We start from the raw sequence: 26,737 nt of genomic DNA, 5'->3' as shown, positions 1-26,737 counted from the left end.
TCATTTGCTGGTATTGTGTATAGATTGTCTTTGAACCTGCTGTAGTTTCTTTGCCATTATATTAGAGGACTGGTGCTTTAGTGCTTTCCTTGATTAATGTGGGCTTATATTAATTGCTTTAAAAACACTTTGTTCTTCTCATTAGTCATTTTAATTTCGTAGTTTAAGGTTGAAATGCTCACTTTAAAAAGTAGGTCTGTTTGCTTCTAAATTACTTTTGGTTTTATGTGTTGTTTTATTTTCTATAATGAATATGAATAAAATAAAATGGAATAGTTCTGATAACAGGTGAGCCTTAGGGCCTAGCCCAGCTGAACTGAGCAGTAGAATTACATGTTAGAGGTGTACAACATTAGTGAGAAAATTGCAATCCAGATGGATTGAGAGAGATTGCCAGAGGATGAAACTGTTTTATTAGAACTTTAGGGAATGTTTATGTAGATTTAGAACCTGATTTTGATTATGCTAGTTTCACATCTATGGAAATTGAGTTGTAAAAACCCTGATTTTCCTTTTAGAGAAGTAATGCTAATATAAAACAGCAGAGAATTATTATGATCTTGCTGTTCCTATAGTTTGGTGTAATGTTTGGATAAATGCTGCTTCATCGAAAAACATCAGGCAGATAGGCTTGCCGAGAAACAGACTCTTAAATTTTTAAGTTTTCTGTCAGCTAATAACAGTGTTGTCAAGTTGCACATCATTGTAATTCGTATCAAAGGCAGTGGTCAGAGTTCATTATTGCAAGGGAGTTCTCATAGTCTAGTCATGTACAGAATGTAATACTAATCACCATTTTTAATGTAAAACACAACTCCTTAGTGTTACATTTTATAAAAGCTCCCCTTTAGTAAAGAAATAAGCTATTAACCTTAAACCTGTAATTTTGTTTCCTCTTTCGTGTTGCTGATCAATTACTGAGTGCCTAACTTGTAAAAATGTGAGACAAATATTTGATGTTACTGTTAAGTGAATTTTTGAAAAGAGTCACGTTGGAAGGTTCAAATAATGTAAAGCATTAAAAAGGAGCAAATGCCATTCATTCTTGGTTATTTTTACTTTCAATAGTGAATTTTTGGCTTTCTGAATATAAGTAGCAAATGAGGAAGAGTCAGCTGGTTGGGTTGCTGCAGCTGGAGCTGCAAACCTGAGTGAATTCAGTTCTGCCATGAATCGTCTGTTCAGCACGAAACAAATCTAAACCACTGTCCAGACCCTTCTCTTGTGTTCAATAGTAGGTGCCCAGAGAAGACTACAGGCAGGAGTCAAATGTGTGGAAATACTTTCTGGAATTATTCTCAGCCACCTCTGAGGGTTTTTTTCAGAACCCATATAAGATGATGTGGTGTTCTGTGGATGGTAGCTATTGAGGAGTGATCTTCATGTCATTTATGTGGACTGAAACACATATTTCACAAGTCACTTTCAGCATAAATGGTTAGTCTATAACATAACCACATGTATGTAAAGATCTATCATCTTCAGGTATTTTCTTTGTATTTCTTTGTCTGATCTAATCCCTTGCCACTTAATTTTATGCCATCATCTTACAGTTGAAAAGAAGCACACTACTTTTCTGTTGTTCTAAATTCTAAATTTCTGGAATATTTTCTCCTTTAGCTGTTTCCCCCAACCTTTGCAATCTTGAACAGTCATGCCTATTTTTTAAGAACCCTTAGCAGGGTTCAAAAATCTGTCATGGATTTGACATTTCATCCCTTTAAAATGAGTGTCTTGGTTCTTGCTTTGTGTATGTCCACCAGTTCTGTTCTTCTGAATGATTTCTACTCGTTTGTTCAGCTTAGAATGTCTATAATACCCAGATTTCCACACCCTCTCATCCAACTTTTCTGTCAAGTGTCTTTCTGATAACATCACATTTTCTGCCTCTTAAACTTTTAAGGTATCAAACCTGTAACAAAAAGCCTTTAGTGTTTAGTGTCCTGCAGTAGGTTTTTGTTTAGCAAGAAAGCAATTTTGGATTTCTTAGAAAAGCAGATCTTGCATATTGTTGGAAAGCAAAATTGGAGGCACATCCTCATTCTGAAAATTGTTAGTATATTAAAAATTCAGAGTATACTGAAAGCAAGTCTTTTAAAATCTGATCAGCAATTATTTTGAGCTAGCACTGTTCATTTATATATAGATTTAAATGAGATGGACATAGTATTGTTATTTAGTATTATGATTTTCATATGTATTTCATGATGAGTCAGTATGTTTTCCAGACAGGGTAGGACCTAATTTAGTATAAATTATGTAACAGTCCATGAAGAACCAAAATACTTTTGGTTTAGAATATGAACCTTCTATGAAATAAATCCCATAGCTAAACTCCTTTTTCACCAGCTTTAAGAGAACTCCTTTGTAAAACTATGTAAGACAGCAATGAACAGTGTGATAAAGTTACACTCTTGCTTGAGCACATATATGCAAAGCTGGGATAAATCAGCTTTAAGCTTTGTCTTAATGCAGTGCCTGATGTGACTTTATGCTTTAGCTAAGTTATGTTTATAATTTTCTTTCAAGGCTGCAGCTTTTTATTGGTTGGCAGATGGCAGGTGACCTTTAAGAACAGACCTATTGGCTCCAGTTTTGTCTTAACTTGTCTCAGCAGAAAGTGTAGCTGACTTTATAATGCTGTAACAATCAGGTCTGCTTCTAGTGTTTGAAAACAATTGTTTCATAATTTACTCTCTACCACAAAAGCGGTTTTTAAAGTTCTGCCTAAACTAGGATTGCTTAGCTATTCTTGGTATTTGATTGTATTTTACTGCTAATGTGTTCACAGTTTAAGTGCTGCTTATGTAGCTAAGTGAGCAGCTTTTGCTGGGGTCAGTAATTCCAATAAACCCTAAGCAAAAGTAGGCTTGTGCTGGCAAAACTTAATGTTTTCAGTATGATTGCTGTTACAGTAGCTGCTCCTTTTGGGATTCTGTGGTGTTTAAATGATTTTCTTTACATTCAGTATTGTTATATCTACATCAGCAAAATTCTGTTTTGCAGGCATGGATTAAGCTTTTAATTTAACTAGTAGATTTGGCTCTGGAAATGAACCTCAAATATAATAAGTCCTCCTATCTGTAGTCCTGGGACTCTCTTATGACGTGTGTCCAAGCTGCCGTAACTGTCTATTTAAGTGTTATTAGATGGCCTAGAAGAGATTAACTTTCATGTTCTCCTGACCTATAAAAGTAACTTGCTTCCATTGCATATGGAAAAAAGAAATTCCCCAATTTAATGAGAAATTGTCCTTATCTAAACTTAGAAATAATGAATTTCTTTCCTTACCTAAACTATTTTCCTCTGTTGAATGTAATATTTCTCTGTGCATGAAAAAAATGAACACATTTGTTTGAACAAGGCTGTTACTTAGTTTTGTTGAATATCTATATTTGGGTGCATAAAATTATACTGTTTTGTTATGTTTTGAACAGTTCAGTGGATGTGTTTTACTTTTCTCCAGTGCTGTACAATGCAACATATCTTCTTATTCCCACCCTTAACTTATATAAATTCTTTATCATAAAATCATTATTATGTTTAGGTGAAGGCAAGGATCAGAGAAATAAAAAAACAGTATGAAAAAGTTTACCATTATTCATACATAATGTATATGACTGCATTACTTAGAGGTAATTCTGAGTTATGCATTAATATTGTTGTTCTCTTAGCATGGCTTTCATTCCTCATTGTATTTCCTTTACAAGACATGATTCCAGTGTATATGAACAAGCAGGGCTCTTACAGGTGGCATTAATCTAAATGAAGCATTTCTTTTATAACTCTTATAACTATTTCTTTTATAACTGTTCTAGTCCCCTCTGACTTTTTTTTTATTAAGTTCATGGAGGAGAATGTGAAATTCCTTTTAGCTGCTTCAGTTCGCAGTCTAGTATTTTAGTTTATACTATCCATAAAAATAACACCTTCTCATCTTATCTTATTGGACATGAATAAAAAGTCTTAAATGGAACTGTGTGATTTTAGGTGTATATGAGTTCTTTTTAACAAATAGTTTGCCAAACAGAATTAATTTGATTATTGTTTTACCAGATGCCTAAGTAGAGTTTTACACAGTAAAGCTTCAAACATGAAATTAGATACTTATTTTAGTCAAATGTAACTCCTGTTTATTCACAGTGAACTGTGTAACGTAACTTGGTATTTTTAGCTGACATACTATTGGCAAAACACAATTTTGTAGAGTGTTGTACACTGAGATCCCAGACGTGCTCTCTGTGTTTGAGTTCTGCATTTTTTACATGGGCTTCTTAATGCAGTCTTATCTTTGCTATGTCACAAAGCTAAACCTACCAATTTTTTGTGAAGCACTTCGGTGACATTATGGTGACACAAGAAGTTTTTGAAACACACAATTGGGTGTTCTCTGCGGTGTTTGGTGAATAGGCATTTAGTATAGTGTGCAAGAAAAGGTGACAATCATTCTTCCAATTAGACAATACAATACAGTAAAAAGCCTGTAATCACATGGCTCATGTCATCATAGTGTGTGAGACACATGTTTTAGTAATGCAGTGTTCTGTGCTCTAAGAATAGAAACCACTGCATTAATGTAAAGCATTACTGATTTTTGAGAATATTCTTACTTTAAGTGTATATATGCTAGGTTTTATCTGATTTTGAAATGCAGGAGAATATAGGTGACTTCTTTTGGGCCACTACTGCTCAGCATTGTCAAGTGTCTGACAAAAGTATCATATATAAATATTTTATACCCAAGAAGTTAGTTAATATGGCAGTCTTTAAAAAAACACAGCATATTTATAATTACATTATTTATGCTGAGTCTATTATTTCAAACAGTTAATGATGCAGTCTATTTCATAGTATGTATACTGCTATAGTTGCAGTATTTTATTAATTACTGCCAATAAAATATGCTAAATTAATTACTGTTCTACCCACTTAAATTGCATCAGTGAAACGGACCTAGAAGTAATTTCCAAAGCAGTACAACATTGCTGTTTCCGTTTAATATCTGAAATGGAGGTCATTTTTGTTGAGAGCTAGTCAAAGGCTAAGGTTCTGGGTCATAGATCTTGGCAACAGCTATTCTACTGCTCTGTTCCTCTTGTGAGTTTAGTGTGTTAAATAAGAATTCACTTCCTCTGTTTTAAAATAAATCTCAAAATATGTTTTTACAGACTCATGGAAGAAATCCATCTTTTTCCAGTTCTTTTTCAAGTCATCTTGGTAAGAATAATTTTTAATACAGATATATATTCTAATAGATAGATATCCTATCTCCCAAATCATGTCTAACTAGTAAGTTTCATTAGGAAAGCTGATAAAATAATAAGTTGGTAAAATCAAATGAAATAGTCTAACAAAACAAATCTAGAGTAAGCAGACGTTTAGGAGGTTCTTGCCAACTAGTCCACCTGTATAAGAAGTTTCTTCAAGATAAGTATTATTTTCTTTCTTGAAACAAAAAATTCTGAGAAATAGAATTAATGAGCTTGATTCTTAATTAGAACTATATATTTGCCAAATTCATACAAGAAATGCTGAGGAAGTTGAATTTTATTTAATAGCATCAAGTTCAAATTTGATACTGTTGGCACGGTAATCTCAAATACCACTATTTGATTTTAGTATTTCTTTCAATATAAAGTATTAAGGACATGATTTTGGGATAGTCACATGTGGAACTTTCATCCCTAAATAGAAACTGCCGCTTACAAAGGTCATGAAAACTGTTGGTTTTGTTTCTATGAAATGTTGCAAAACAAATATGTTAAAGAAGAAGAGAGATCTTTAGGCTAGTTTGGAAGCTGGACACTGTGCTATCCATTACCCTTCTCATTGTTAAATTGCAGTCTCTTGTTAATTTTTTAAATTTCTAAGTTCATGAAGTTGTATCAGGTAAGTGTCCTGTCTTGTAGGCATGCTGCTGATGAATATTAAATATGCATTATAAGTAAATACACATAATTTATGTAGTGCAGGCAGATTGCATACTTGCTTTTGTGTCATTCTTGAAATTCGGTCTTATTCAGGATAGATGAGGTTCGTAAATGGGATTCTGAATCAACTTTGATATTCCTTTTTTAAGTTTCAGTATTTTAATCTTCACTCTTCCCTTGAAGTGATTTATTTTACTGCCTATCATTTTGAATCTCTTTAATACTGCATACCCAGATAAGCCTTTTTTTATTAAAGTAACCTTGTTAGTGATGATAGATTTTTCCAGCAGCATACAGAACACAGGCTTTATGATATTTTGTGTTCATATATGTACAAATCTCTTTTTGTGATAAGTATTGTGAATAAAACCATACATTTTACTGTAGTTGATAAATAGTTTTGACCTAGGATAAGTACTAATTTTAGGTAGTAATAAAAGAAGAACTCAGTAAAATATGGAAGTCAAATGTTTCATATTAATATCCTTAAATATTTAGTTAATGTTTGAAATATCATCAGGTGCTAGAATCTTGAAATTTAACTTTACATATATATATGTTAGTCCATAGCTATGAGTATTTGAACATGGTTATGATCTCAAAATATTTCCAGGTGTTGAAAATTTTTGTATAGTGTGTCTGTAGTCATGGAATTTAAAACGTGTTTATGTCGTACCATGTAAGTAGGAAAAGTTGTAGTCAGTCATAAATGCTCCCTCCTGACCTCCCCTGACATGCAGTTTGACCTCACGAGTTCTAGAAATAATTCAGTGTTTTCTTAGGGAGTAAAGCAGTTTAGCTCAAAATTGCCTCCTTGACTAGTGGTCTCTCAAGGTTTCACAGCTCTCTTGAACCTCTATGGCTGTCTTTGAGTTTATGGTTCGAGTCAGGGAAAAATCATGTAGTTTTTAGGGAGAAAAAAAATTCCCCTTTCAACATGCTTTGTTCAGAAAGGACACCTGTAATTGCTTCAGTTGCCATATACAGCATTTGGGCTTTAACGGTACACTGGCTGTGAGCTGTGGTCTTGTTTTAATCAAGGGATGCAAAGATGTAACACCAGAAACAGCAAAGGAGGGGGGCAACCGTTCATCTGTTCTCCCTACAGAAAACTGAGCTCAGCAAAGGAATGCTAGGCAGTTGGGAAAACTCAGGAGCCAGGACTAAATCAGACTGGAAAGATTAACCATTAGGATGTTTGTCTTTTGAACAGAGTGTATTGAACAGGACAGATTAAAAATTCCTTCATTACAGGTTTCTGAAATAATTTTCTTTCATATGGGTAAAGGGAGTTGCATATAATTTGATTCCCATTATTCTCCATAAACTAGTCTTTATCTAGGTTTATACTTCTATCCGTTTCAAGGATCAACACAAATAGTAATGCTGAGCTCGGTGTTATTATATCTAGACCTTTACCAGACCCTAAACTATTGAATTATGCTTCAGAGTCAATACTGTTTTATACTGACAGTTATTTAGTGTAGAGCTATTGCTATTTAGTCAATGGTTTATTACTAGTACTAAGTAATTTCTATGCCAAGACTTAATATCCAATATGTATTTTCTATGTATCATTAAATATAGTTCATGTTATTTCCTGCAATGCAACTGACAGATGTTGACTCTGTTGGACTCTGAAGGGAAATACTGTGGGCTCAAAATTAAAAAGCATTTCCAGGAGCAGTCTTTGTTTCTAGGCTGTGCTACAATCCAAGTGGGATTGAATGTACTAACTTTAATCTAGCTAGCACAGTAGCAAGGACATGATGGCTTGCAGATACTGAGCAGTTCACAAGAAATAAGTTTTAATATGACCGCTTTTCACTGCTCTTCAATGTAGAGTTATACCACCACTGCACACTACCCAATGTTGTTGTCTAAGCAGTAACACTGAGATTTGGCAAATTTCTTTATCCTCTATCATCTCTCTTGACTAGTTAGATCTCTGAATACAGTCAAAGCATATGAAAAGTATCTTTTCATATCACTTATGACTGCAATTTTGTAAATGTTATAGTTGCCAAGCAAAAAACTGGTTCAGTGAAAAAAAATCTGTCTACCTAAAATTTGTTCTAAGAGAATAGCCATAATTTATCTTCACCTGAACCTGGGTTTAGTCACTGAGCTAATTAGTGAAAGGCTTTAAATAGAGTTCGAGTTCCCTTGGAAACCCTCTGCACTGATTCATCTCTCAACACTCAGTTGCGTTTAGGAAATGCACCTTAATGAAATGGTTTGTATGTGAAAAACCTGAATACAGTTCTTCATTACAGAACTTCAGAGGTGAATTTCATGGTTTACCTGAATGCAAATTAATTTCATCCATGCCATGATCCCAGATCCTGGTGCTAGTGGTTGCATAGATTATAAAAGTAGTCCTACAAAGCAATATGAAGGTATGACTGCAACATTAGTAGACATCGATCTTGCAACGATGTCTAATGTGATCAGTGAAAATGTAGTGATGTGCATCTGTGGAAAAATTGAGACATATTGACAATTTATGAGTATTTTCAGGACTGTAAGGGGTTGAAAAGCAGAAGGAAAGCTGACATCATAATGTGAAAATATTAAAAGGTGCAAACTCCCCTTGGTAGCAAAATTAAATATAATGAGCCAAATTCCATGATTATGTAAATAATGCCAAAAGTTGGGTTGATATAAGGTATAAATATGAAATGCTGCTGTTGATGAAGAAGGGGTTGGAGCAGGAAAAGTTACTGTGGGATGTATTTCATGTTTTGCTTTCTTGCTGCCTTTTACTGCTACTTCCTTAGTATTCTAATATATTTTGCAATGTCACCCCTATGTCATCTGTCATCAATATCAGTTTATGATTTACAAAATATTGATTTTGATTGTTATGTTATAATGCTGGAATGAGGTTGATAAAGGATTTGAAAGTGTTTTAGTGCCATTTTTGTAAATTATGGCTATTTTTATTTTAGAATTCTACCAAGATTTTGCTGAGTAGCAAGCAGTGAAGTTGACATAAATGCTATTTTCCATGTTATGTTACTTTGAAAAAGGCAACATCATAAATATTACTAGGTCTTCATTTAGTGTTACCTGAATGTAAGCTGTTGCATAGAAAAGAATTTCTGTGTAGTTGGGGAAATTCTGTTTTTCTGCTACTAAGTTTTAAAATTAAAGTTAATGATGCTTATGATTAGGAGCTCAGTGCTGCCCTGTTTTTAAGGCCCGGTTGTCAATTCTGTGCTTATCCTATTAAAATTTCTGATGTAGCTTTTAGTCACACCAGCATATTATCACAGACATTAGGTTTTGCTGTTAATTTTTTTTGGTGAATTTCTGTATCTTAACAGCCAGTTACAGTTTAAGGTAATTTCTTTCAATAAAAATTACTTTATAATAACATTGAATATTACTGTGTTTAAAAATGATATTATTAAATATGATCAATAGTAGATAGTGTCTTCATATCTAAACTGCAGAGTCTATTTTAAAGATTCAAATGCAGTGGTTGTTTTATTTATACTGTCATTCTGTTCGTAACACAAGCAAGCCCACCTCTTCTGTTTACATTTGTGAAATAATTAAAATTAATTTAAGAGTAACATATTTTAAATTATTTTCCTTCAAATACAGTGGAAAGCTCTTATTTTTGTTTATTTTCCTAATTGTATTGTTTTGAAGTTTTATACTGTCCCTGTGTACTTTTGGATGGCTGTATTGGATATCTTAAGTTAGAGGATCATATACTACTCAAGTTTTTGATAGACTGCAGTCAACCTATGCTTGAGTGGTCAAAATGCTTCCAAATCATTGTTATGGTGGCGGTCACTGGTCCTTTTAGAAGGTGTGCTTTGCTCACTTTGTTTAATTGCAGTTGAAAATAGAGTTCAATGTTACATTTTTCACCAAGGGAAAGAATATGAGTTAAGCATAATCAAAAGAAAAATTGTAAGAGTTACATAAAAAATAAATAAACATGCACTTTAAAAGAAGAAACTGGCTTTCTTGTGTAACATCTTTTTTTCAAGAATGCTGACACTTTTGTGGAAATTTTGTCTAAGTAGAGGATACATAGCCATGTATAGCTAGGTTCCTTCGGTATAGTTAGGTTGCTTTTTTTTTCTTTTAGTTAAATATAATTCTAATCAAAGTCCTTCAATGATAAAAAAAAGAAAAGTTGTAGAAAAGAAGTTGTGTAGCATCCAAGTGGAAGCCATGGTTGGATTCTGTATTTCATTTTGAATTTTAGTAGGAGGAAAAAGCCACAGGAAATGGTTATGGTCAGAGATGCCACTCCTTGTGACTCAGTTAAAGTAATAAAGCCATCCACTTAGAATGATTTAAAAATAATTTGTTGTTTTATGGCCAGTCTTACCTGTGAAAATATTATAAAAATGGAGAAAAAAAAACACTGGAGAGGAAAAAGATGAGCCTCATCATTCCTCTTTTGCTTGGTTTCTACTTTCCAGTGAGAGATTACAAACATATATTATTTGATGGAAGAGGTAGAGGTATTTTGCTGTCTAGCAGCCACATTGGATGATAAGTATAGAGTACATGGATCAGAGGTTATTGCAGCATTTGAAGCATTAGTTTATTTGTGTCTGTTAAAGAAACCACCTCCTAGTCCAGCGTGGTGCATATCTTGTTGGTTGTCTGAAAGAATGGGAGGAATGTTTCTAACTGTTGCAAGTACTCTTAAGTGATCCAGGATGAGTACTTGAAACAAAAGACTAGGAGAGTCTTTCTCTTATATTCTGTAAAGGATCCAAGTTTATGCTGCGGAACTCATCAGCTGGAGAAAATTAGGATAGAAAATTTGGCAAACAATAAAAGCTCTAGCATTTAGTGTGAATGGGCCCTTGGTCTTCTTTGCTGTGAATGAGCTTTGACTTAAAGTCAAAGCTTTCAGCTCTGTGCTTCCATGAGAAGATTGATGCTGATTGATTGCTCTGGACATCTTGCTGTAGGCATACTAATGTGTGGAAGGCATGTCATACTTATGTCTGTAGGCATACTAAATCCTTAATTTAAAATCAGCTCTCTAGTAGAAAAATCAACACAAAGATATCTGGGAAGGCTTAGTCTAAATGGGTTTTAAAGAACAGGAAATACTATTAATTTGAATACCTTTGTGTGTGGTGTTCCTGTTCCTCTCTGTATTTTCAGTGCTGTTACAAAAGTGTTCAGTGCAATGGCTCTTTCTGGTGTATTTCACCAATTCATTACTGCTATTAGGGAAAACCTGCACTTATAAGATACCTTTCTAATTAGGTTCTAGGAGTGATTTTTATGGGTTCTACAGGATGGACATTAGTTATATTAGAAATCTTAAGTGTATCCATAATGAATATCTCTTTTTTTTTTTCTTTCTATGAAGTATCCACATTTCCTCAAAACTACCATATTTAATAGTTAAATTGTATGCTGTGACAACATATTTAAAACTGCTGTGACAGATTAGGAATGTAGTCTATGAAGATTCCTGAAAGTGAAAATGCCAAAACGCTATTTTAATGGGTAGTTTATAAAGCAAAATAATTGCCGGTTTTGAAAGACATTTAATATCCAAAGATGGGTTTAGGAGAAACTAGTGAAAAAGTGTTGAACTATCTTAGAATTTATGTATTTGGAATGAGGAAAAAATACGAGATATCCTTTAAAGAAGATGAATGTAATGCAAATGTAAAATTTACTATGAGTAGGACACCTCACCAGTGAGAATGGTTTAAATCCTTTCCAAACTGACAAATTTCTTACCAATGCATTGAAGTCTTGTGTCAACATTCAGTAAGGTACAATCTTTATTCTCTTTTTAATGCAAAATCAAATTAATAGGAGAGTTTCTATAGACCAAAGAAGACATTGTAAAAGGCAGTAAGGTACAGTGTGTTAATTTCCAATTTTCCAGGAATAAAATATGGCTCCTCTGGTAGGAATGTTAGGATTGTTCATTGCCCTGTTAACTTGCTTAAGCACTTTCAGTTTAAGGATGGGATTCCTGAGACTACTTATATCTTTTAAATTGCTGACTTGAAAATAGTGTATACTTAAAAGGGATAAGCTTGCATATCTGAATTTGTACTCCTGGGAATAAACATGTCTAAGTGGAGCTCTCCTGAGATTTTTTTAGCAGGAAGAAGAATCCTGCTGATAGAAAGTTTTATTTTCAGAAACAGTTTTTTTTTCTTTTCTTTTGTTTTAGTGATCTTTTAGTCAGGAGTTTCTGAGGAAGTGTTTATGCACATAAATGTTTGATTAGTGCTGAATTGGGTTGTTAATCTCTTATGGTCAACTGATCTCTCCAATTATTAACACTGTACATGGAATGAATTCTTAACATTTATTCATATGTAACTATTGTGTTCTTAACAGATAACAATATTATTAGAAGCCAAACTACTTGATATAAAAACAATTTCTGATTGTGATTAATAACAGGAACCCATGACATTTGATTTCTTTCCCCAGATGTTGTCATGTGATGTGCAGTGGTTTTGCATATGGATAAAGCAATGACTGAACCATGGATTGTCTGCAGTTAGAAAGGACTAGTAAGGATTGTAGTGTCTAGCTCTTGCTTCCTTCAGAGCTACCTTAGTCATCATATAACTAAGAGTATTGTCCAGATGCTCCTTGTAATATATCAGGTGTTGTGCTGCAACCACTTCCCTGGGGAGCCTCTTCCAGTGCCCAGCCACCTACTCAGTGAAGAATCTTTTCCTAATGTCCAATCTGAACTTCCCCTGACACAGCTCCATTTCATTTCCTTGAGTCTTATTGATGGTGACCAGAGAGAGATCAGCATCTCGCCTCTGCTGCCTCATTTGAGGAAGTCATAGACTGTGATTAGGTCTCCCCTGAGCCTTTTCCTTTCCAAGCTGAGCAAGCTAAGTGACCTCATGTGCTCCTTGTAGCTCTTGTTCTTGAGACCTTCCACCATCCTTTTTACCCTTCTCTGGACATGCTCTAATAGTTTGGTGTCCTCCTACATTGTAGTGCCCAAACCTGCCCCCAGCTGCCTGCAGCACTTGAGGTGAGGCCACCTCAGTGCAGAGCAGAGGGGACAGTCTCCTCCCTTGCCCGGCTGGTGATGCTGTCCCTGATGCACCCCAGAACACACTTGGCCCTCCTGACTGCCAGGGCACTGCTGACTCATTCAACTTGCCATCAACCAGGACCCCAGGTCCTTTTCCATAGCACTGTCCCTCCAGCCCTTTGTTCCTCAGTGAGAAGGTCAATAAAGTTCCCTTTGCAGAGGCACTTTCCTGCAAACAATGGCAGAAACATTTTGCTTTTTCAGTATCATTGTGATGTATGCTAGACTTTCAGCCTGTTTGCTGCAACCACAGAGCTTAAGAGTTGTCTGTGCTGCAGGCAGTGTGTGGCAGCAATTCATGAAGATGTCTCCAGCCAACTCGGAGCTAACAGCTGTCAACTTTAAACAGAGCTGGAATTATTTATTTCCACCCATCACATTGAAAAAATGATTGGTATTAGGGGTGTGATTTTTTTTTTTTTGGATGGTATTACTGGCTGATTTTCAACTTTTCTTGTAGAGTTGCTCGGGTCAAATAATTTTGGCTGTCTTTAATTCAACTTTCTTTTTGAAGTAGTTAAATGTGTATTTGTTACAAATATTTTAGAACAGGTTAATGAAAAAACTGAAAACTTGAAGTACGTGATTTGTGGGATGAAGAATGGGCTTGTTGACAGAGTAGTGAGAGAATTGAGAGAACTTCTTCCTATTCCTGCTGCTGATCTGCATTGATTCTTGACCTTGGGAAAACTGTGTAAGCTTTCTTTTTCACCATGTGCTTGTTGTGCTTCTGTTCTTTGGGTGTCCAATGAACACCTTTACTCTGAGAAAACTCAGCAATTGGTTCTCATTATTCTGAAACTAAGCCTATTTAAGGTCCCAACTGGACCTTATGCAAAAAAAAATCTTTATTGATTTTTTTCTTATGGTAAGGTAATATCTAAACTATAAATGTACATCACAAGAACGTAGAGAAGGTGAATTCATTAATATTTAGAAGGTATTCAAATTTTGTTATGAGAAGCACTAAGTAAATATGGGCAGCCTATTTCATGACTGTATGTCTGAGTAGATCTATCCCAGTAGGATTGCTGATGGAGAAAGAAGTGACGGGAAGCAGAGCCATCCTTTAAATAATTTTAATAGTATAAATTGATATTCTGCATAATAAAATGATGTTTTTAAAAAAGAGAAGTATTGCTACAGCATATCATTCTATCACTCTCCTTCTTATCTGGAAAATTACTTTGAACCAGTGCTCCTGTTAGGGAAGGGAATAAAATTATTTACTAAATCACCTGGAGCTCCACTCCTGAGAGAAAAATTGAGTCCACAGCACTTGCGACAAAATTATGTTCTTGTATAGGAAGAAAATTCAGCTATTTACATCTTAAAGGAATTGTTTTCTAATGCTGGACACTAATATTTTAGTGTGCATGCTACCCAGCTATTTTTTTTCTATTTTATACGCAGTGCTAAGGGACATAAGAAAACTCATGTATAAACAATATTCCTATGTATTTGTTAGCAGTTATTTATTTATACTGTCTTAAAAGTTGAAAATTGTACCGATAATAAATATGAATCTAAAAGACTGTAGCAAGATTTTAAAGCTAGCTATATTGTACTGGGTAAGAAAATCACAAACGGATGGTGAAGTGCATAGGTATCTGTACTTTGCAAAAATAGTAGCATGGTTACTGCTTATACTGAAACACATTTCTGAGTTTTATGATGTTGTTACTGTTTTCCATTTCTTTGATCTCACTCTTCACATTATATATTACTGATCTTCAATAAGCAGGCAGACATACTGGTTTTGTGAAGGTGGGTTTTTTCATAAATGTTTCTACAGTTGTCCAGAGTGGATTGTTCTTTTGTGTATTATGGTATAATATCTTACAAGTTGTCTTTTCCAAAAAAATATATTCACAATGTTAAAGAAAAAGTTGTTACAAAGTAACGATCACTGTTGTTCCTTGCATGGCAGATCCCATGCATTTATCACATCATTGCTCTGACCATCCCAGGAACATTTCACAGTTGCTCCAAAGGGACCTAGAGCCCAGCCGGGGCCTCTGGTCTTTTTGCATCTTCTGTTGATTGGGACAAACAGGATGCTGCAGGGATACATGGTGATGATGCAGTTTAAGCTCTGTTCAAAGCAAATAATGAGTAACTATAACTCTAATATTTATCCCGAGTTATGGTATGAAGTACGAAATGATCCCTTCAGGGATGACTTAAGATCCAGCACAACAGTTGTTTTAAAGGTCTCTGCACCTACAAAGGGTAGAGCATTTACTTGTTACTGTGTGCCGGCCCTTGGCTATTGCTCAAAATCCACTAGGTTTGTCCTGTATTTAGAGGATTGCCTATTGTTCTTTGGACCTTGCTGGTTGTTGGTAGTTGGCACCTCTTTTAAACGCCTCCAGTTACAAATGCGGTAATAGTGGTTATTCTGAACATTCTATTCTCTTCAAAGATAGTTTTTCTTGGAAGGCTAAACTAGTTTGGAATACATAGTTTTCAGTAGCAGTGTGCTTTTTAGATGAGGAGCTACTACCTATATAGCCCAATAAGCATCTCCTGTGGAAAAGCCACTTGGGGGAGGATTCAGGCAAAGCAGCCTAGCTCACACATCCACACGTGCCATGGCTAAGCTCGGCAAAGAGAGCCAAGAAGGGCCTCTGTATGAAATCAGTTGCAGCGAGGTTTATTTCAGGCACCGAAGGAAGATCAGGAACAAAGACCAGGCCACATGCTGTGAACAGGCTTAAGTATGGGGTCAGCAGCCAATGACCTGAGGGCATGGGGGCAGTACAGGAGACAGGGCAGAGGTCAGTGACCTATGGGGAAAATGGGGCCAGCCACCCAGGATGCCACCACCAATAGGGAAACAGGGAAAGGAGAAACCACAAGAACCAGGGGCATGGGGAGATGAGAGACTGGGGCAGACCATGATGTGAAAAGCACCATGGGGAAGATCCTCTCTTTCAGGCTAGGCAGGGAAGACTTTGTGGTCTATCCTTCCAGGGCAATACCCTGGGAATTGTCCTGAGGGCTTCCAGGGACTCCATAGTTTTCAAATACTGTGTTCAGAGAAAAAAATAAAATATATTGTAAAAGATATAATTGTACTTACCCTGAACCTTTGACATCTTGGAGAAAGCCCACCCTGATGATCAGGGGGTCTGAAGCAGATGGCACACATGGGGAGGATGAGAAAAGAAGTTTCATACAACATTTGACAAGAAATCTTGGGGACATCTTTTTCTTGCCTGTAGCTGCCTCATGGGACAGTACAGAAAAGATGAAGCCAGACTTGACTTAGCAGTGCATAATGGAGAGATGACAGGATGAATATAAGCTGGAAGATGGGAAATTCCAGCTTGATTTAAAAAAACCTTTTTGCTGTGGGGAGGGTGGTCAAACACTGGAACGAGAGGTGAGAGAGGTTGTAACATCTCCATGTTTGGAGACTCTATGCAGCCTGAGCCAAGTAGCCAGCTAGACTGGAGAGCTCCAGATGCACCTTCAATGATATGTTATTCTGTGATTTGATTTTCCCGGTCCAGTCCATCTTCCTAAAAATCAACCAACTGAACAAAAATTACCCCACAGGTTATCTCCTAGCATGGTAGCTACTGTACATTGAGCCCTGTCTGTACTTAGATACATTAACTCCTCTAGACTAGGATCCAAGTCAGTAGTCTTTCAGGTGAGTTTGGATTTTTGAGCTCTTCATTTTTTTCCTGCTTCCTAATAACTTGTATGCGTTGACCTTTAAGTAAGCAAAGTGGATGGACTGAAGTGGCAATGCTGATTCAGCTGGCTTGGCTCCTCTCCCACTTCTTCTTCATCTGAGCCATCTACATTTTATACTGCATGAGGGTGGTGTTTTATGAACCAAATCCAAGGCAGATTGTAGGTCAGGGTTGAATGGATGGGTGTATAAAGTCACTGAGTGTTTCTACCAACTTGCTTTGTCTCTCAATACACTTGGACATTTATGCAAGGTTACCTGAAATATGAGTCTTGTGGGTTTTTAACAGTGTTCTAAGCAGGTTTTAAAAAATTTTAGGATTGAGTTGTTTGAATATTATTGTGGAGAATTTTTCCTAATGATTATATTTTTACTTACAAACTGTGCAGCTCTGACCCTTAAGAGAACTTGCTAACTTCAGCATTCCACGACAGATAAAGCTGATGCTATTAGATTTTATTTCTTGGAAGACACATTTACTTAAATGTTAACTAAGACTTTTTTTTTTTTTTTTTTGAACTCTATGAGTTTTAGGACAGTTAAGATTTGAAGAATATTTGAAATATGTAGCAAGAAGAATTTTATAGTATTTAGGTGAAGAATCATCTGTAAAAAAACCCCAAACTTTTAAAAGTATGGAAAATACATGACTCTTTTCCCTGATAGGGAAATAATTTCTCTTTTATTTCACTTTATATGGATAGAAAACTTTAATAAAAATTCTTCAGTGCTTTGTTTTATAGTACTTTGTTCTGTCTAGCCCCTTCTATCAGAATGATTGTTTTTGTTCCCCCAGTCCAGCTTGAAAGAAGAGTTTATAACCTTTTTCAATGTTCACAGAACATTTTATCAGGAATTTCATTTTAGATGACACATCAGTCTGTCAGTCTTGGGAAAGCTCAAAACCCTTAAAGCAGAAGGGTATTGAGCTTGCGTTCCTTAGTGATGGATTTCACCAACAGCAGGAGTGAGAAGTCTGGACTGACCATCACCACAGACAGCCCTAAGGCTTGGATAGAAACACAATTGGTGCTCATGTTCTCTCCCTCTCACTTTTTCAGCAAATACAGTCTTTTAAGAACTTACAAAGTTCACAGTGCAGAGGTTCTAAAGCAAAGTTTTCCCCCTCTTAAACAGTATTTGGTTAGGTTGGTTTTGGTTTAGGTTTTTTTGTAGTCATAAAGCTGTTCAGCATTCACATATTCTTTCATCACACTTGATTTGAGCCTTTTTTGATCGAAGTTTTGTGGATAACCTTCAGGATCTTGTGATTATTCATGTAATTAAAATCCTCTCAAGTTTTTTTGACACCTAATGCTATTCACTTTCAGTTTAATTTGCACCCCTTTTCAAAGCAGATATGAAACCTGTACGTGTTCTGAAGTATTGCACAATGTGAGACTGCTGTCTACGGTTGCAGCTCTACGTGTGCAGAGGTGCAAGATGTGTTGCCATTATCACTCAGGAATGAGATATTGTGGTTAGATAAAAACATGGTCTAATAAAAACATCGGTTTAATTGTTTGTCCTGGTCTGGGAAACACACTGAATATTACTCCTTGTAAGAGGAAGTATTGCAGTGGTAGGCAGAGAATCATTGTGCGTGTTGCTCCATGTGTGGATTTTGGTTCCCCATCTCAAAATGTTTACAGTAGAACTGCAAATAGCGTAAAGAAAAAAAAAACAAACCTGAGATACTCAAAGGTCTGGAATGGCCACTGTGAAAGAGATTATTCCTCTGTATGCTTTAATCTGGAAGGTGGTGGATGGGGGGCAGATGTGATCTTTATGTATACATGCCGTAGTCAGGTGAATAGGGAACAGTATTGCTGCTCGCTGTCTCTACTCACACAAGATCTGAATGGTTTCTGCATTATAAGAACTAAAGAAAACTTGCAGTTGGGATCTGAAAAATTGACAAAAGGTCAATTTCTTTTTTCTGTAAGGTTATGTTCAGCTTTTAGCTCTGCTCCATGGTATCCACAGTTTACTTGAATTAAAAAATAAACTGGGCAAATTAATGGAAGAAAAATCCATTGAGAGCTATTATGTGTATAAAGTCTGCTTCTGGCTCAAAGTCCTTGGGCTGTGAATTCCTGAAGGCTGAGGAAAATGTTCAGTATACTTGTCATGTGGGGCTTCTTCTCTTGTCAAGTGTTTTAGGTATGTTGTTAGGGTAGGCAGACCTATTTGAACTGAGTCAGTCTGCTTTGCATACTAAAAATGAATGGATGGGAACCTTTCTATATTGTGAGATTTTAGTTACTAGCTGCAGAAATTTGTCTTGCAACTCCCATTTTTATATGAGAAACCAGTTTAATTTTATGACTTAAACAGATTGACTTGTTTTCTGAAGCAAGTTGTCTCTTAGAGAAATTAACTAGTTAAAAATACACAGCTCTGAGTTATGGGGTTAATTTTCAGTCTGTACTGTTTATTTGGCTGGCTGTGGACTTAAAAATTAACAGTAATCTGAGGAATTCACAGAGAAGTTTGGATGTTCTTTAAGAATTAGTATTTAGCCATTGTTTATGAACAAGTTTCAGAATTGTCAATGCTTAATGTAGCACAGTTTTGCAGAATTTTTATTGCATCAAAGCATCACTCAGTCATTATAATGAGACAGTTTTCCCAGTTAGGGAAAAAATATTTGGGAGGTGGTTTGGGATGGGTAAAGAGATAATTGTGCTCTTTTTTAATTAGAGATTTAACTGGCATCATCATCTTCAGAATCCATCTTACTTCTGTCTCACCCCTTTCCTCCAAAAGTTGGTAGCATTTACGGCCTTTCTCCTACATTTTAATTTAAGCAATGTAACTAAAGTAGTTAATCTTCTAGACGGGTAACTGGTTCTGCTATGAATAAGATTAAACAAATTAAATTCTTTATCTTTCGTTGTTCATCCTCCCCCACTTTTATCAGTAACTGATAAATCTCACCTCCCATTCTTTAGGCTTTTTTTCCTATTGTCACAGTCTTGCAGTGCCCATGCCTTGGACACATTTCATTTTGTTTATTTAGTTCTTTTCCCGTAGTCAGATAGTAATATTCATATATATATATGTCTGCATGTATGTAATATGTAAAATATGCCCATATATGTACACGTGTGTGACAATCTCAAATTATTTATGTTAGCAATCTTGAAGTCTCTGTGACCTTGTAAGTGTTCTCCATACTGTATCATGTGATGTAAAAAAAAGAAGAGATGTGCCTGGTGCCAAGAGTTCTGTGGCAGTTAATTGTGAGCAGCAGAAGAGGGAGCGGAAGAACAGCTTGGGGAAGCCAGCAGGGCTACTTTTGTCTGTAACTGCTGGCTGGAGTGCAGCACTGCAACATTCCCTCACTCCCACCGCTCTCCCTGGGTCATGGCTGGAGCTGAGGGGCACGTGGAGACCTGTGGAAGAGGAGGGACTGTAGCATCATGATTCAGGAAAGGCAGATGCTGCAAAAAGACAGATTATGTGTAATATGAGACTTCACAAGTCTAGTACCAAAGTGTGTCCTCTATCACCTTCAACTATCAAGTTATAGGGAGAAATCATGACCTTACCATAGTTTCTTTGAATTTTATGAAAAATTTTAAATGGGTAATACAGAAAATGTTCACCCAAGGTGATTAATGTCTACATTTAAAAATTAATTTATTTTTGCCGTAGAAGCAATTTTAACACAAAATCTCACTTCTTCCACATTTCATGTTTGTCAGGATGATTAAGAGCAAATTGTTAATTTACTGTTCCTGCTAATATAAATGTCAAGAAAAAGAGAAAGCATTTAAGGGAAAATATAAAAGTAAATCTGGGATACATGTTTTTCAGAGTCAGATTTATTGATCTTGTGACCAGAATTTTACTGTGACATTATCACTGTTCTGTCAAACAGCTGAGGTACATCTCTTAATCTAATCTCAATAAATATTGGCATAGGAATGCAGCAGTTGCTGACTGTACCTTTATTGACCACCTGTATTCTGATGACTAAGGTACTGAACTGTTGTGCGCCTCACAACAGAGTTTCTTAAAGAATATTCAATGTCCGTGAATGGTTTCTGGCTGGCAGAAGTTTCCACATTATGCATCTGAACTCTGATCATTTATCTAGAAATTTGTCTGGTTTGGCTTCAGTCATGTATTCTTTATGCATTTCTTGTGTTAATGTCTTCCTGAAGAGTTTGTATTGCAGGGTGATAATTAGATTTTAGAATGTCAGTCTTCTACAAAACAAAACAATTTAAATCTTAATATTCTACTTTTTACTTCTGTTTTCAACTGTCGTCATTTACTCATTATAGTAAATGCTTAGTTTCTAGATATATTTTCTTTTGTAAAATGTTTTTGTAGGCAAGCTTAAAAATCATTGCTTTGCTAAGGTAGATTCATTAACCATATGTATGCAAAAAGATGAAGCCTTCCATGACACGATCTTAGTTTGCCCACTGTAACTTTCTAATTACAATTATAATAGAGCATCATCTCAAGGACTCGGCTGAAATTTTGGTAGTTTTTTTTCCTTTCCTCTTAGATTTCACTTTTGAGTCCCCTGTTTATATTACAAGGTTCCATTTCTGCCCATTGGATATTTCAATCAAGTGTTTCTCTACTGATCACGTGGGTACAGGAAGCAAAATTGTGCCATTTCATATGGTGGGCTCCTTTCAAATTGCTGACTACCAAATAAGATGATAACCTGTTCAAACACTGTGATGCTAAATGTGTTGACTGACAGTTTACTCTGCAGTTTAACTGAGGGCCTCAAACTGATTTCTGTGGCAGATACTTAAGCACTGTTTGGTGGGTGACATTGCTTTTAATTTTCTCTTGCTGTCATTTTATTTGATATGGAGTTTGGCAATAATTAAGGTCTTTACAAAGGAAAACCAGATTTCTTTCAGTTACCTATTGGAGTAAAGTGCAATATTTCTCCTTGGTGCATATTTCATTCATTTGACTAAAGCAGAAAGGATGTGTATGAGGGCTGATAGCTCCTTTCACTGCTGCAGAGAACCAAGGATTATTCTGTAAACAATCCATTACTTTCTGTATTTTCTCAAGTTCTACATTTGCTTGCCCTGTGTCAAGTTCTGGAGCAGGATTTAAATTCCGTGCACGTAGCTATCTTTAGGGCTCACATCTGGATGGCACTGCAGGAGCATATTGCTGAAAGCAAACAGACTAGCAGTTCTGATAACAATGGAGTCTGAGAAAATAGTGCATGCATGTATAAGATTCCATTAAAAAGCAGGGAGTGAGAGGGATGTCTAATGCAGTCCGTTTAATGCAGAACTCTCCAGAGAGTGAAGTGGGAATTATGCCTGCTCCCGTGCTTATTAAAGACTAGTATAGAGGATGCTTGTTGGGCGAATGGTATCTCCATAACAGACGCTCTGATACTCATGAATACATTTCTAATTATATCTTAATGATCTCAGCCACAAATAGGAAAACAAAAATCTTTGTCTCCCTGAGTGGTTACCTTAGTGGTTGCAGGATTGGCAAGGTTTAGATTTTCCATCTCCTCTCACTAATCCCAGGGGGCTTCATTGTGAGAAATGAGACTTGTTTATGATGGTGAATTAGATTGCTGTAAAAGGTTATTTCAACAGACAGTTGGGAAATCATAATAGAATAATTTAGTAAAAATAGGAGCTAAAGTATGCTTAATGAAACATGATTAGATTTAATTTTCTTGCTATTTCAATCATTAAAGGTACATTATGCTTTCTCAGACCTCATTTGGGCTCTTTGCCATGGACCCACTCTTAGTAACAGACTGAAACTTGCATGTTCCATTAGGATATAAAAATGGCTAATGATACTCTAGTCTCCTCTCCCTGGCTTTTGTAAAATTTCTGTTACCAGCTTTTCAGATATATTTTAGCTGTTTTCCTCTTTGATCCTTTTATTCCCTCACATCTATTGTACACATTTTTCAGTATGAATAACTGTTCAGGGAGTATAAATTGAGTGAAATGAAGTAAAAGACTGATATAGCTACCTAATAATTCTGAGGTGGCTTATTATGAGTAATTAAAATTTGTTAATTTAGTTATTACTAGGATTCCGTGTTCTAACAAATCTTATGTTTTAATTTCTTCATATAAAAAATGTTTCTATGCTGTCTTATCCAGTGGTATAATTTTTGGGGGTTTTATGGGCTTTTTTTGGTTTGGTTTTTTGGGTGATTTTTACTTGGGTTTTGGTTTCTTTTTTATTATTTTTCTTTATTCTTTCCTTTTATGATGCAATGACACATTGTGTGCCACCACATATGGGCTAAAATTTGTCTGGCCTCTAGTGTTATTAAATTTAGTTCTCGATGATATTTTGTGCCTCTCTCTTAGCATCAAAATGTTATTTTGATCTAAAAATATCCAACTCCTTTTCAGGCTATGAATTCAAATGAGAATAAAGCTGCCCTTTGCTGGTAGACAACTTGAGTGGAGCAGCAGAACCTTGCTGATCAGCTCAGTTGGTCAGAGGACCAAGGTTGTGGGGTTGAACCCTGTATGGACTATTCACTTCAGAGCTGGACTCAGTGATCCTTGCGGGTCCTTCCCACCTCAGAATATTCTGTGATTCTGTGGTCATGGCTCCATTTGTTTTCAGGATTCCAGTCTATTGTTTGGGGGACGAAGTATAAAGGTATTTCAGTGTTTCATTGTTATTCTAAGTTGGATGCATGTTTCTCTAGGAAGGGCTACTTTTGTTCAGGATGAATTTTCTGCCCACAGTTGCATGGGAGGTAGAGGAGGAAGGCAGATCTCAGGGTAGCCAGTGGCATGTCAGTCAGGAATGCTTTAGGGGAAGGGCCCATGTGCAGATCCAAGTTCAAAATCACCCTAGAGGATACGGCTGACTCTGGGTTTCTGAAGCTCAAAATAAATATTTTGACTACTAAGCAAGATGTTTTACTTCCATCTCTCACCATCTCCAACTGATGTTGCTTCAGTTTGTATCTACTAAGTTTTCCTTGTCACAGAGCCTACTGATGATCTGGACTTCCACTGAAAATGAGGAGAAATGAAAGAACTTAAGTCCTCTACATTTCTTGTAAGATAGCAAACCACTATGGGATACAGGCAGTGTGATAACATAGCGAATGTGTCAGTGCACACTGGGAATGCTTGTTTGAAGCCTTAAACATTTAAGGAAATTGTAAGTCTGGCTCCGTTCTGAAACAGCGTTGAGTCTCAAGTCATTGATTTTTCAGCACTGCTAGAATAGTTTCATTTGAATTTTTTATGTCATAGTTGAAATACTTTATGAGAAAAGATGCATGTATGCATATTCATGTGTCTGTATGTACGTATTTAATGGATTCTATCCTCCTTATAAAGCAACAGTTATAAGTTCTCATATAATCATTTAGTGCCTGTTTACTACTGAAATCAGCTATATGAAGGACAGAAAACCGTTACTCTTTAGGGGATTGAAGGCACTGGAGTCTCCTATGTTTCTAGGCAATAACTGCCTTAACAGTGATGAAAATCAGGAAGATTTTAAGTGAACCTATGCCCTACATATTGATGACTGAAATGTATCTCTGTCATTAAGTGGAATTTATTTTCGTGAAATATAGTAATTTTCAAACCTGTATTCTTAAAGTTGATTTCTTGAATCAGTATGTAGGTGTTTAAAATGAAATGACTTGGGGAAAGAGATGGGGTGAGACTAAGAAGAAAACTATAATAAATTATATGGAGATTACCCTGGAAAGATGTGCAGAAAGAAAAATGCTGTTCAATATATTCTTAATAATCATAATAACAAAATGCAGTATAACTTCCTTTGTCTTTGAGAAAGAAGTAGAACTTGCTTAGAAGTGCCTCCTATTTTGCTGAACTTAGCCATTTCTGATTCTTTGAACCATCTGTTAATCTCTGATGAAAATGGAATAAATTAAATATGGTATCATATTTAGCAGCAAGAAGTACACTTTTTTTCAAGTCATAGCATCTGATACTCTTTTGCAAATGCTTATGAGAAACTGAATTGGTTTCCTTTCCTTGTTTTCTTGTAGATGTGAGTTAAGCTTTTAAATTGTAAGTTGTGCCATTGCTCTTCTTTGCAATGTAGGAATTGACTTTAGAACAGGTGAGAGAGTAAGAGTTTTCGGAAGTGGTTGCTTGGTTTGTGCCAGGCAAGTGCACACGATGCTTCAGGGAATATCAGTGGGGTATCAGGTGACCCTGTAATGCTGAGTGACTGTAATTTTTTAAGCTGTTTATTGCCTGGTGCTATTGAGATTGCCACCAAGGCTCAGGCTAGTCCAAAATTATTTTTGCTCTATTCTTGTTCATACACTCAGTGGAGCAATTACTTTTTTTTGTCTTTTTCTTCTTAGCTTAATATTCTGAGTGATGAGAACTAAATCAAAGAATCATAGAATCGTTTGGGTTGGAAGACATCTTTAACTATCATCTAGTTCTAACCCTCCTGTCCTGGGTAGGGATGTAATTCACTAGACCCAGTTTCCTGCCTGTTCAGCCAGGCCTGGAACAGTTAGAAGGATGGGGTATCCATAACTTTTCTAGGAAAACTGTGCCAGTGTCTCAGCACCCTTGTTGCAAATAATTTCTTCTGTATATGCAATCTATACCTATTCTCTTTTACTTAGATCCTATCTTAAATTCACAAGAATAAAAATCTATTAGCACATAAAAATTTATTATAGAACTCAGATAGTAAGTATATTTTGAGTAATAATAATTACTATTATTGCTATTTTTGTTAACTGTCATTTCTTTCTCCATTTTGCTTCTTTCTCATCAGTTCTCTTTCAGATGCTGTTCTGTGGCCTAGCATCATCAGACTGTTGCTAGCTAAGGCAACACTTGTCTTTCAATATCAGTGAATTCCAGTGGCTGGAAGATGTTATTCCTGTGACTGACACTGCATTCATGCTATTTTATAGAGCTAAAATGGGGTTGTCACTTCATAAGTATGTTTCTGAAATGTATGTACCTGGAATATGACCTACTAAAGTGAACATCATGTTCACTTTTTCTAGGGTTACAGGTACAGACAAAATAAGAATTAAATGCAAAGCAGGAAGAAAATGAATAAAAATTACAGTGTGATGGAAAAACCACTATTTCTGTCCCAGGCCAACATAACTAAGATACATCCACTGTCTTTAGTTCTGGTGCCACAGGCATAGCTGGTATAAAAGCAAATTCTGTAGAGTCTGGAAACTGCAGCAATATCCTGGAAAAAATTAAGCGAGGAGAAGGTATGGTCATTTAACCTTGAAATTCTCTCTAGTCTCTAGATTTATTTACTCGTTCTTTTTAATTTTTCCTCTTGACTACATCCTGTTTCTTCTAATAAACAGTAATAAAGCAAAATCATGTTAGTCTTGTACAGAATTTAATTAGGGAATGGGGTTGGTGGCTTGTTTGTTGGACACCAAGTTAAGGTGATCAATGGTTTGTATGTCTGTGGGAGATTTTTGGATAGCAGTAAATTTCCTGCCTGTTGTGTTTACAAGAAAAAGAGTGTTTCCAGTATGTATATAGAATAAGAAACTGTACTTCCTTTTGCTATCTTTTTTGTATCATTATTATTTGTTCCAGTTGAGAAGTTCTCTGGCTGTGAATACAAACTGCTCCTTCCAAATGTATCCAAACATGGCTCTTAATACCAGACTCATTTCCTTTTTCCTCTGAAAGCAATGAAGCTTTTGGTGGCTATATAAACACTGTAATTTTTAGGCCAGGATTGTAAAAATACTTATGTTTGTAAACTGGCATTAAGAGAGGTAGCAAATGCTTCAAGTCTTATTTAGCTTAAATATGTGTATCAAATCCACTTACACTCAGGAGAGTTTTAATCACTGTGGTGCGCTGTTGCTTGAGGTCAAAGACAGACATGACACTTTTAAAGTTAAGTGGCAAAAGCTCCACTTTAATGTTGCAGCCTATTTTTATACAGTTTTCTAAAGTATTGTGTTTAATTCTAGTTGGTAAGTAACTTTCTTGCCGTACAGTTCTTTGGTAAGTGCTTGTGTGCATACCTGCT

General features: G+C 35.8%; 1 protein-coding gene across 10 annotated transcripts in view; it reads left to right on the top strand.

Annotated features, from left to right (window-relative positions):
- The window catches only part of ULK4 (unc-51 like kinase 4), a 215,276-nt gene that overhangs the window by 92,899 nt on the left and 95,640 nt on the right, over positions 1-26,737 (top strand). For 8 of the 10 annotated variants that reach the window (XR_010722489.1, XM_066192922.1, XM_066192912.1 and 5 more), the window contains one exon: positions 5,169-5,217. The exons of the other annotated variants lie outside the window; for them this stretch is intronic. Coding sequence is in view for 7 of the 8 variants with exons in the window: in XM_066192922.1 (XP_066049019.1) it covers positions 5,169-5,217 (49 nt within the window). In the remaining variant the exon portion in view is untranslated. The remainder of the gene's footprint in view (positions 1-5,168; positions 5,218-26,737) is intronic. 10 annotated transcript variants of the gene reach the window in all.

Source organism: Chamaea fasciata, unplaced genomic scaffold (genome assembly GCF_029207755.1).
Source record: "Chamaea fasciata isolate MVZ Bird 193981 ecotype frontalis unplaced genomic scaffold, bChaFas1.0.hap1 SCAF_1, whole genome shotgun sequence".
NCBI classification, from domain to species: Eukaryota; Metazoa; Chordata; class Aves; order Passeriformes; family Sylviidae; genus Chamaea; species Chamaea fasciata.
The sequence above is the reverse complement of the archived record's forward strand: the minus strand, read 5'-3'. Positions and strand labels throughout refer to the sequence as shown.